This window comes from Doryrhamphus excisus, chromosome 4 (assembly GCF_030265055.1).
Source record: "Doryrhamphus excisus isolate RoL2022-K1 chromosome 4, RoL_Dexc_1.0, whole genome shotgun sequence".
Lineage (NCBI taxonomy): Eukaryota > Metazoa > Chordata > Actinopteri > Syngnathiformes > Syngnathidae > Doryrhamphus > Doryrhamphus excisus.
The window spans coordinates 25,947,506-25,959,710 of record NC_080469.1 but is presented as its reverse complement, the minus strand read 5'-3'; the positions used below and the strand labels follow the sequence as shown (position 1 = coordinate 25,959,710).

The window sequence follows — 12,205 nt, the reverse complement described above, 5'->3', positions numbered from 1 at the left end:
GTAAACAAAACCTTGTTAATAAAACCTTGGAGGTTTTGGAAAGGGTGCCTCAGTTAACTCTTTATATCTAACAAACAAGTGTACTTTTTCTTGAAAGCAGTTTCCTTCAAACAAAAAAGTTGACAGTTTTAATAATGAGATCATTTCACTCCCATATTTACACCATGTGACCGCTAGCAGCACCCGTGTGACCGCTAGCAGCACCCACGCGGCTTCTGAGAAGCAGTGGAGAACTTTTTGGGAGGATAAAACAAAATGAAAAGATGAGTGACGGTTCCCGCGAGGACAGGATCAGGGGCCCGACGTTCCCCTGAAAGTGGCCTCGATCTGCTCCAACGTCCTGCCTTTGGTTTCGGGGACGAAGGCGACCGTGAAGGCAACGTTGACGACGCACATGGAGGAAAACAGCCAGAAGGTTCCGGCGTTGGTGAGAAGAGTCTGGAAGAGACGCAGGACACGGTCCAGTGGGGTCCGTCAGGTTTTAGCGGTGCACATAGCGGACACGGGGTCGGGCGGCGCCAGCTCACCATCATGTCGTGGAAGCTCTTGGTGACGACGAAGGCCATGCCCCAGTTGGTGAGGACGCACGCCGCGCTGGCAAAGCCTCTGGCTTTGACGGGAAAGATCTCGGACATGACCAACCACGGGATGGGACCCCAGCCCAGAGCGAACCCTGGACACGGACACGCAGGCGGTCTTTCAAGGATTCTGCGCTTGTGGAAACCCCCGTGGAGGCACCTCACCTGCGATGAAGACGGATATGCTGGCAAGGGCCAACCAGGCCAAGTCGGCGTGGGGATCCTCTGCCGCGGAGCCGGCGCGGACTCTGGACATCAGGTAGAAGTAAACCCCGAAGGCCGCGGTGCTGATGGCCATGGCGACGCCTTGAGAAGCACATCAAACACAGAAGACGACGTGGAACACACGCGATGTCGTTTGACGCTACCTGAGATAACGAGGAGGACTTTTCTTCCCGCCTTGTCCATGACCAGGGCCGCCACGGCCGTGAAGACCACCTGAATCAGACCCACGATCACCGAGGCCAGGTCGCTCTCCTGAAGCGGCACCAGAACATTCTCAGACGGGCACGCTCGGCGGACGTCGGAACGTGACCCTGACCTTGAAATGCGCCCGCTCGAAGATGTTTTGCGCGTAGAACATGATGGCGTTGATCCCCGTCATCTGCTGGAAGACCATCAGCAAGACGCCGATCGCCAGCGGCTTGTACACGCCGGGATCCTTCAGGTCAGACGCCAGGAAACTGGAGCCCTGCCGGAGGAACAGAGACCACGCTGGTGAGCGGGAAAGCCTTCTTCCATTCCGGTCAGAGCTCAACTCGCCTGCTCGTCACACGCGTCCTCGATACGGGCGCACTCCCACTCCACGGGGGCGTCGGGTCCCCGCAGGAAGCGCAGGGCCTCCTCGGCCTCACGGCGCCTGCCCCGGGACAGCAGGAACCTGGGCGTCTCCGGCATGAAGCACATGCTCGTCAGCAGAAGCGTGGGCGGGATGGAGCTGCAGACCGCCAGCCAGCGCCAGCCCACAAAGAGACCTGCAGGGGGGGGGGGGGGGCGTGAGAAAGGAGGGCGTCGCCATTTGACCGTTTGAAAAACACGCGAGCAGTTGCCATTTTGACTCTCTTGCTAGCTGGACGTTGACGGGAAGGTTAAAGTAACTCAGTTGGAGATGACACAAATAAACAAAAAGTGTCAGAGTGAGAGGTCTCACTCGCTCACACTTTGGGTTTGCTGAGCGTCTGTGGGCGAGTTTAAGAGCTAATATGCTAATAAGAAATAAAAATAGTCATAAAAGTTAAAAACATATTTCTATCAGCGATTAAATGCCTTTAATTGTCAGTTGACTATGAACAAAATGTGATTAATCGTGATCAAATATGTTAATCGATTGACAAACTTGAAAGGTTCGAAAAAGATTTGAATGAAATGTTCAGGAAATGTCAGAAATGCTAATGCTAGTACGCTAATGTTAGCATACTATTTTTGTTTTCGCTATTTTCATGGGTAGACACTTATAGAAACTCTATCATGTTAGCTGTTGGCATACCCCCATTAGCATGTTAGCATTGCTAGCATGCTAATATTAGCATAGTAGCATTTTTCAGCTGTTTTCATGGGTAGATAGTTATAGTAACTATCATGCTAGCTGTTGACATACGGCCATTAGCATGTTAGCATTGCTAGCATGCTAATATTAGCATAGTAGCATTTTTCAGTTGTTTTCATGGGTAGATAGTTATAGTAACTATCATGCTAGCTGTTGACATACGGCCATTAGCATGTTAGCATTGCTAGCATGCTAATATTAGCATTGTAGCATTTTCATCTGTTTTCATAGGTAGACAGTTATAGAAACTCTTTCATGCCAGCTGTTGGCATACCACCATTAGCATGTTAGCATTGCTAGTATGCTAATATTAGCATAGTAGCATTTTCAGCTGTTTTTATGGGTAGACACATAGAAACTCTATCATGCTAGCTATTGTCATACCGCCATTAGCATGTTAGCATTGCTAGCATGCTAATATTAGCATAGTAGCATTTTCAGCTGTTTTCATGGGTAGACAGTTATAGAAAGTCTATCATGCTAGCTGTGGGCATACCGGCATTAGCATTTTAGCATTGCTAGCATGCTAATATTAGCATAATAGCATTTTCAGCTGTTTTCATGTGTAGACAGCTATAGAAACTCCATCATGCTAGCTATTGGCATACCGCCATTAGCATGTTAGCATTGCTAGCATGCTAATATTAGCATAGTAGCATTTTCAGCTGTTTTCATGTGTAGACAGTTAAAGAAACTCCATCATGCTAGCTATTGGCATACCGGCATTAGCATTTTAGCATTGCTAGCATGCTAATATTAGCATAGTAGCATTTTCAGCTGTTTTCATGGGTAGACAGTTATAGAAACTCTATCATGCTAGCTGTGGGCATACCGGCATTAGCATTTTAGCATTGCTAGCATGCTAATATTAGCATTGTAGCATTTTCATCTGTTTTCATAGGTAGACAGTTATAGAAACTCTTTAATGCCAGCTGTTGGCATACCACCATTAGCATGTTAGCATTGCTAGTATGCTAATATTAGCATAGTAGCATTTTCAGCTGTTTTCATGGGTAGACAGTTATAGAAACTCTATCATGCTAGCTGTTGGCATACTGCCATTAGCATGTTAGCATTGCTAGCATGCTAATATTAGCATAGTAGCATTTTCAGCTGTTTTCATGGATAGACATGGGTAGTTATACGAGCATTATGTCGGCCATTGTCATAGACACCGTTGATGGGACAGCCCTAATTTTTAGAGCAGTTTTTGGGAGCGGACTGTGGGAGTCCCCCAATGGGTTCCAAGTTCAAGGGACCAATAAGTGTATTTTGGGATTGTATTGATTGATAATTGATCAGCGGCCAACGTACCAGCCAGGTAGACTCCCATGATGCCCAGCACCACCATGAGCTGCACGCACGAGCCCAGCGTCCCTCGCACGCGCTCGTGGGCCATCTCCGCAATGTACAGCTAAACGCAAACAAAAACACACGTGTTATTCATGTGGGTCACGTGACAGGAAGCCAGCAAGCCTCACCGGCACGACGAGCGAGGCGACGCCGCTGGCGAGGCCGGTCAGCAGCCTCCCGAAGTAGAACATCCAAACGTTCTGCGCGGCGACGATGACGGTGAAGCCGAAGACGAAGGGCAGCGTGCTGAGCATGATGGTGAGCTTCCTGCCCGCCTTCTCCACCATCCAGCCGCCCAGCAGGCCCCCCGCCGCCGCTCCCAGGGTCACCACCGACTGCAACACGGAGGCGGGAACATTAAGCTTTTTTTTTTTTTTTAAAGCGAAACAATCAGACCACACAACGCCCACGTACTCCGAACCAGGACGCCTGCGCCTCGTCCAGCCGCAGCCGAGGGTCCGAGCTTCTGCTGAGTTCCGGGATGACGGGCGAGCTGTAGCCCAGCACGAAGCCGAAGCTCATGGGACCCAGCACTGACACAAAGGTGGCCAGGTACAACTTCCTGTTCTTCACTTTGCTGCAGAGGAACAGAGAAGGTCCACATGAAGGAACTCTCAACAAGCAACAAGAACATCCGGTTGCCTCTGAGGGCCTTGGCCTATGTTGTTCGACTACAGCTATTATCTAAATGATCACTACCCCCCCACTCATCTTTCCTGTTTATGTCTGCGTTTATCACCTGAGATAAGCGTCCTGCTCGGCCATGAGTCCGGTGGGATCATCTTCTTCTCGTTCTGCGTCCAGCAGCCTCTCGCGCTCGTTCCGAGCGTCCATGACGATGTTCCCCGGGGTCCACCTCCACACGGCCCGCTTTCATTCAAGTCTCCCTCGGTAGCTAAACGGCCAATCATACGGAAGAACCGACAACCGTTAAAATGTTAAGTTAAACCCCGCCATACGGAAGCAATGTACACAATTCATCTGCTGCTAGCTTTAAAAGCATTCGCCGCTTCCGGCTTCGAGCTGCTTTCTGTCAACATTCAAGTCAGCTGACCACCGGCGTGACTTCCGTTTCCGGTTCGGCTTTTCAACAAAAAAGCGACTCCAGCGCGAGTGTTTTTATTTTTGAAAATGTATAATTTATATCACCGTAGAATAATAAAATCTTAATTTAAAATCAAGCCAAGTGATCTTTGTCACCTCGGTGTTGTTTCATGATCATAAGCATATCAGAAGTACGGAAATGGAAAGATAACGCGATTCAAGCTACAGCCAAACATCTTGTTGCTAATCGAAACATAAGCCTTAGTTGTCTGAGTACAATCAAAGTTATAGTACATCAAGGTATTAAGTGAAATACTAAGTAAACCGATTTACGTCTGGTGTTAACTCCATGAACCTAAGTAGTGCTGAAGTTTAAATATGTTGCTGCTATGTCGGTGCTAGCTAGCAGCTAGCAGCTAGCTAAAGCCGGGAATAGAAGCTAGAGTATCAATATAGCGTCTTTATTTGTGTTTGAACCCCTCGCACGATAACACTCGCGGTTTAAATGAATGTTTTGGTTTGATTTATTACAGGCGAAGATGGCTGACGTCCTGTGTTTGGAGACTTTTACCCTGTCATCGTAGGACGATGTTCCTTGTTTGGCCAACAGGGGGCAGCCGAGTCTAAAAGGTGGAATGAATACACTCTCATTAAAAATCTGTTCAATGCACAGTACACTGTGTATACTTCCAAGTACTATGAACTAAATATTAATTCCTGGATCTGAACCTTGATTTTCTTTAGGCCAAAACTGTGAACGGACTTGAAGTGGACCTCGGTATCATCAGAAGCACACAAGCTGTATGGACTGGGCTGTGATTAGCATGAAGAGCAGCTGTGCTAACAGCTGTGCTAGCAGCCGTGCTAGCAGTTGACGACACGGCTGTTGTCTCTGCAGAGAAAGTCCAACGTAAACATAGCTAGCATACCACACTCCGCGTGTGCTCCCGTTAGTACAGCTCACGGACCTTTGGGGGAAATTCTTTTTCTGCGGGAATAATAATAATAATAATAATAATAATAATAATAATAATAGAAATGATCCGATCCAGGGTCAAAAACGTCACATTTTAACATTGGTAGTTAGCGCGGCCTGTTAGATGGGGACCCCTGCCTTTGTAGCATGCTTGGGGATATGATGTGCCAGTCCACTTTCACTGGCTCATGGGGGCTCGACGAGGACTCGGGTTTCATTGAGTCACGGGTACTTGACAAAGGATCCAGTTTCATTGACTCACAGGGTCTCGGATCCCAAGAGTCAGTGAAAGTTGAGTTTTCATCAAGTACAACAAAGACTCGAGTTTTACGGACTTTGTCTTTGTCAAGTCTTTGTCAAGTACCCGTGAGTCAGTGAAAGTCGAATCTTTGTCAAGTACCCGTGAGTCAGTGAAAGTCGAATCTTTGTCAAGTACCCGTGAGTCATTGAAAACCGAGCCTTTCTTGAATACCCGTGAATCAGGAAAACTCGAGTCTTTGCCAAGTACTTGTGAGTCAGTGAAACACGAGTCTTTCTTGAATATCTGTCAGTGAAACTCGAGTCTTTGTCAAGTACCCATGAGTCAGTGAAACTCGAATCTTTGTCAAGTACCTGTGAGTCATTGAAACCGAGTCTTTCTTGAATACCCGTGAATCAGTGAAACTCGAGTCTTTGCCACGTACCAGTGAGTCAGTGAAACTTGAGTCTTTGTCAAGTACCCGTGAATCAGTGAAACTCGAGCCTTTGTCAAGTACCCGTGAGTCAGTGAAACTCGAATCTTTATTGAATACACGAGTCAGTAAAACCCCAACTTTCGGAATACCAGTGAGTCAGTGAAACTCGAGTCTTTGTCAAGTACCTGTGAGTCAGTGAAACTGAGTCTTTGTCAAGTACCCGTGAGTCAGTGAAACTGAGTCTTTGTCAAGTACCCGTGAGACATTGAAACAGAGTCTTTCTTGAATACCCGTGAATTACTGAAACTCAAGTCTTTGTCAAGTACCCGTGAGTCTTTGTTGTACTAGTCCAAATGTCGAGGGTCACCGGGGGCGGGCAACCACGATAGAATGAACCTTGAGTCCCCATCAAGTACCCATGAGTCACTCCTATACACATTTGGGGAATCCCTTTAGTAGGACAGGTTCCTTTATTGAACAATGTGAAATTCATAGTCATCAACAAATGTGGGGCCTCAGTCCTGCTACAGTATCGGATCTGAGAAGCACCGGTGGGGCCCGACCCGGGCCGACCCGGCCCAGACAATAACAGTCCTCTCCGGTGCACGGGATCTGGCGGCTTGGCCCCGGCTCCAAGCATTCCTCGTTTGCATTTCGGCGGCGGCGGCGTGTTTTGTCTGTGGTCTCCGTGTCGTGTTCGGGGCAGGTTTGGATTAGCGAGGCCCCAGCGGGTGGCGGTGTACAAATTCCTAAGCCCTCCCCAGATATATTTGACGTTTCATTTCCACTTGACAGATGACGGAGTGATGAAAAAGGAGCGCACACATCCTGACGGGGGCAGATCCGGAGTGTCAAACCGGGGCCAGGCAGACGAGTGGGTCGCCCTCCAGAACTCATCAAGCGCTTTCAGTCTGGTGTCTGCTGTCTTGGCAGACCGGACCGCCTGCTTCCTTTCCCCGGGAGGAAGTCCGAACAGACAGACGGGCGGTCCGCTTCCCGGGGGGAACATTTCATCTCAGACAATTTATACATTTTGGACACGTTGGTTCCCCTCGCTGCTTCGCCAGTCACTTTTACTGGCCGCGGTGTGTGTTCCCATCCGCCGTTTGCGGGTTCCGCCCCTGGTCTTCACCCGCTGCGGGGGCCGACCTTAAATGTTCTAGCAGCTGAGAAGATAGATGGCTGCCGTCTGGCCGGCCGCTGGAGTGTCACTTCCAGCCGTTCATCTCCTTCAGCTTGCTGACGCTGGTGCCTTTGACGGGGGTGGAGGGCGGGGGGGCCAGCAGGGGCCGGGTGGGGGTCCAAACGAAGCGGGACGACTTCTTCTCCGCTTTGTTCGTCTTCTCCTTGGACGATGCGGGGGACAAGCTCTGTTTTGGGGGGGGGACATAAAGATGAGCAAGCGTGCGGCACCTTGCCTCCTTACCGAGTGGGCGGAGTCACGTACGCAGCAGCACAGCGTCCAGCAGCTGAGCTTGGCGGCATTGCGGCCCGTCCCGGCGTAGCGGTTCTTCTTGGGAAGCAGCAGGACGAAGGACACGGCCAGGGACAGGTGGTAGAAGCTGTGCACGTAGGCGTAGTCCCACTCCTGCCGAGGACACACCCACACGCAGGTCACACGCACGCACGCTCGGCTTGGAAAGATGGCCGCCGTAGATGGCGTCACCTCGAAATAGAAGCGCAGCATGAGGGCCAGGGCACCGAAACAACACCCCGGACCCACCTGCTGAGTGTAGACCCTCTTGTCGGGATAGACCGCTCTCAGCTCCTTCATCTTCTGGAGCTGGAAAACGAAGAAAAGCGGAAGTCAACCACAGGAGAAGAACAGGAAGTCAAGGTCGGTCGTGACTCCACCCACCCATTTGACGGTGATGATGAACACAGCCGAGCCGATCGGACCCGAGTAGATCCCGTAGCCCCAGCGGTCCTGGTAGATCCTGACGGCGATGGTGAGGACTCCAAACATGGTCATGGTGGAACGTTGCGGCTCGTCAAAGTCTGCTAGAGCTGCAACACACCCGCCCGTGGGGAACTTAGAACCCGGCACAACACAGAACCGAACACCAGATGGGCTCCAGTCTTCTGAAACCCGAGTCTCCATCAAGCATCCGTGAATCGGGGAAACCCGAGTCGCCATCGAGAGGAAGTGGAGCTCCAAACCTTCTTCTATACTTCAAAGAGTGAAAGTCAAGACGTTCTTGCTGGGAGTCAGTAAAACTCGTGAGTCATTGAAACCGAGTCTTTCTTGGATACCCGTGAGTCAGTGAAACTCGACACTTTGTCAAGTACCCGTGAGTCATTGAAACTCAAGTCTCTCTAGAATACACTTGAGTCAGTGAAACTTGAGTCTTTCGTGAATACCCGTGAGTCATTGAAACTCGAATCTTTATTGAATACACATGAGTCAGTAAAATACGAACTTTCGGAATACCAGTGAGTCAGACACTCGAGTCTTTGTCAAATACCCGTGAGTCGTTGAAACCGAGTCTTTTTTGAATACCCGTGAATCAGTGAAACTCGAGTCTTTCTTGAATGTCCATCAGTCAGTGAGACTCAAGTCTTTGTCAAATACCCGTGAGTGATTGAAACCAAGTCTTTTTTGAATACCCGTGAATCAGTGAAACTCGAGTCTTTGTCAAATACCCGCAAGTTAATGAAACTCGAGTCTTTGTCAAGTACCCATGAGTCAGTGAAATCAAGTCTTTGTCAAGTACCTGTGAGTCAGTGAAACTCGAGTCTTTGTCAAGTACCCGTGAGTCGGTGAAACTCGAGTTTTTGTCAAGTACCCGTGAGTCAGTGAAACTCAAGTCTTTGTCAAGTACCTGTGAGTCAGTGAAACTCGAGTCTTTGTCAAGTACCCATGAGTCGGTGAAACTCGAGTTTTTGTCAAGTACCCGTGAGTCAGTGAAACTCTAGTCTTTGTCAAGTACACGTGAGTCAGTGAAACTAGAGTCTTTGTCAAGTACCCATGAGTCAGTGAAACTCGAGTCTTTGTCAAATACCAGTGAGTCAGTGTAACTCGAGTCTTTGTCAAGTACCCGTGAGTCATTGAAACTGAGTATTTTTTGAATACCTGTGAGTCAGTGAAACTCAAGTGTTTGTCAAGTACCCGTGGGTCAGTGAAACTCGAGTCTTTGTAAAGTACCCGTGAGTTAGTGAAATTAGAGTATTTGTCAAGTGCCAGTGAGTTGGTGAAATGTGAGTCTTTGTCAAGTACCCGTGAGTCAGTGAAACTCGAGTCTTTGTCAACTACCCGTGAGTCAGTGAAACTCGAGTCTTTGTCCAGTACCCGTGAGTCATTGAAACGCGAGTCTTTGTCCAGTACCTGTGAGTCAGTGAAACTCGAGTCTTTCTTGAATATCCATCAGGCGGTGACACTCGAGTCTCTGTCAAATACCCAAGAGTCATTGTAACCGAGTCTTTGTCAAGTACCCGTGAGTCAGTGAAATTTGAGTCTTTCTTGAATAGCCATCAGTCGGTGGAGTCTTTCTTGAATACCAGTGAATCAGTGAAACTCGAGTCTTTTGTCAAGTACCCGTCAGTCAGTGAAACTCGAGTCTTTATCAAGTACCGTGAGTCAGTGAAACCAAGTCTCTTTTGAATACCCGTGAGTCAGTGAAAGTCGAGTCTTTGCGGCGATCCGGTGAGTCATTTGCAGTTGCACAGTCGGCAACATTGAACCTCCCCTTTCCTTTCCTTTTCCAAGTCGAGTGAACGAGTCCCCACGGGTCCTGGTGAACGACCCTCAGAGCTCTAACGTCCACACATAAAACGCGCACGTGAACTCACCAATGAGCGTGACCCACATGGAGAGAGCGGTGCCGTAGACGCTGAAATACTCCAGGATGTCGTACTTCATGAAGCACAGGATGGTGAGGCCGGGTCCATCGCAGGCGTGATAGATCTACCCCCCCAACACACACACACACAGATAGCACGGTTAGCTGACACGGACCTGAGGACCTGGAGGAGTGGTGCACCCACCGCGGTGAAGAACATGGTGAAGAAGTAGACCATGGCCTCCATGTGGAAGCCTCGCTTGGCGGCCACGCTGGCGGCGGGCAGGAAGACCACGCTGCTGACGGTGGGCAGCAGCATCTTGGCGATGAAGGCCCCCATGGCGCTGAGGGTGAGGGTCCGGAGGAGGGTTCCCAGTTCTTGGAGAAGCGGCGTCCGAGCGAGGAGAAGGTGCTCCCTTCAGACCGCGGTGAAAGAGAAAGTGAGCGTGGGGGCGACCAGCTGTCCTTCTTTGGACCTTTAAACTTTAAATGTCCGGGCCGGGGCGCGTGCACGGGGGGGCGCGTGCACGGGGGCGCGCACGTGCGGAGTCATCACGGGACAGCTGTCTGCATACCACAAGCCAGAAGACAGCTGGGCTTCCGCACCCCAAGTGGGTGGCGGTTGGACGCCTGTGGGGGCGCCCTGGAGCAGAACTAACTGTTACTCCCGATTACTCCTGGACACTTTATTAGGTACACCTGCACCGTCCACCCCCGTCTGGTGCCCCCGTCTTTTACATTGTATTGGTTCCTGAGGGAGGAGGAGCGTTTTATTAAATCAATTTTTCATTTTTTGATTATTTATTCACTTCTTTATTTTTTTTATTTATTAATTTTATTTACATTTTTATTTTTGTTTACATTTATTTTTTAAAAATAATCAAGAAAAGCATTTTTTGTTTGAATAATTACATTTGTTATTTGTTTAAATTTATTATTTATGTTTTTATTTATAAAAGCATTTTTAAATTATGTATTAATTATGAATTATGTATTAATTGTAATAATTAATCATATGTATTAATAATTTTTAATTCTCATTTATTATTTATATAATTTAAAATTTAATTTATATGATTTATTATTTATATAATTTATATTTATATAATTATTATTATATTATTGTTTTTGCTTTTGTCTTTAAATCGATTTATTAATTATTGTTATTTATTTATTATTTTAGATTATTATTGATTTATTATTAATTTATTTGCAGAATTGTATTTTTTATACATGTATTAAATATTTGTTTTATTTTTGATATAAATGGGTGTAGAGAAGCATTTTAATTATGTTTTATTCTGCCCGTATTTATATGTGTAATATTATAATTTGATTATTATTATTATTCATTGTTTATTTATTTTTTCATTTTTTTCTTTTACAATTTTTGTTATTTGTATTTGATCTGAATGGATAGTTTTTAAATGCCTTTTTCCTTAATAATGTTATTTTTAAAGAATTAATTTCAATATATTTTGATATTTATTCATGATTTATGATGATTTAATATATTTGTGTATTTATTTCCTTTGGTAATTGTATAGATTATTATTGTTATTATGATAATGCTTCTCCAAGTTCTTATTATTCATGAATGATTGATTTGACTCGAAGATGGCGTGTGGTTATTTTCTGCAAGCGTTTGTTCCCGCAGCCGTGGCGGGGGGGCGAGGGGGGGCGACAGTTGTCCCGCCCCTCAGCTGTCCCACCTGCTTGGGGGCGCAGCCTGGCGACACAAAGATTTCTTCAGAAAGCTCAGCCGACCACGCCCCTTCTCCCTCGGCCGTACCCCCCTGAGGGACGTGAGAGGGTGCCTCCTACGTCCTACGTCCTACGTCCTGCGTCCTACGTCCTACCTGCGTGCTTCTAAACGGCGTGGTGTGACGTCATGTGTGCCAAGCGGACCTGCTCCGTGGTTGGAGACTTCCTGTAGAGGAGCGCCTCTGAACCACATTGTAAGTACTGGCCTGGTGTGTTTGACCTCATGACGGAATCCCCCAAGGAAGTCCGATGGCTGGGTCCGGTTCTCCTTGTGGGATCACGATGGACACCGTGCGTGACCCCCGGGAGGACGCTAGGAAACGCCCTGACCTTTCACCCCCATGGACCGTCCTCCACCGACTCAGCCGTCCATCCGCAACGCTCCTCAACAGGAACACCACACCGGTTCTACTATGGGCTCCACCACAGGTTCCCCTATGGAGGTTCTACCAGGGGTTCTACTGCAGAGGTTCTACTCTAGAGGTTCTGCT

General features: G+C 48.0%; 2 protein-coding genes and 1 long non-coding RNA gene across 3 annotated transcripts; 1 reads left to right on the top strand and 2 right to left on the bottom strand.

Moving 5' to 3' along the window:
* Positions 1-38: 38 nt before the first annotated feature.
* slc2a8 (solute carrier family 2 member 8) lies at positions 39-5,322 on the bottom strand. The gene is made up of 12 exons (XM_058069521.1): positions 5,251-5,322; positions 5,093-5,144; positions 4,217-4,372; positions 3,892-4,054; positions 3,606-3,812; positions 3,439-3,538; positions 1,341-1,552; positions 1,120-1,269; positions 947-1,055; positions 744-884; positions 528-673; positions 39-438 (listed from the first exon to the last, which is right to left on the bottom strand). The coding sequence occupies exons 3-12, from the start codon at positions 4,309-4,311 to the stop codon at positions 292-294; spliced, it is 1,470 nt and encodes a 489-aa protein (XP_057925504.1). The 5' UTR covers positions 4,312-4,372; positions 5,093-5,144; positions 5,251-5,322; the 3' UTR covers positions 39-291.
* LOC131127545 (uncharacterized) lies at positions 4,581-5,659 on the top strand. Its single transcript, XR_009129511.1, has 3 exons — positions 4,581-4,821; positions 5,055-5,151; positions 5,266-5,659. It is a non-coding gene; the product is annotated as an uncharacterized LOC131127545 (long non-coding RNA).
* A 1,720-nt stretch (positions 5,660-7,379) lies between these two features.
* On the bottom strand, positions 7,380-10,682 carry mymk (myomaker, myoblast fusion factor). The gene is made up of 6 exons (XM_058071043.1): positions 10,156-10,682; positions 9,961-10,075; positions 8,030-8,178; positions 7,838-7,954; positions 7,619-7,759; positions 7,380-7,541 (listed from the first exon to the last, which is right to left on the bottom strand). The coding sequence occupies exons 1-6, from the start codon at positions 10,288-10,290 to the stop codon at positions 7,380-7,382; spliced, it is 819 nt and encodes a 272-aa protein (XP_057927026.1). The 5' UTR covers positions 10,291-10,682.
* Positions 10,683-12,205: the final 1,523 nt, after the last annotated feature.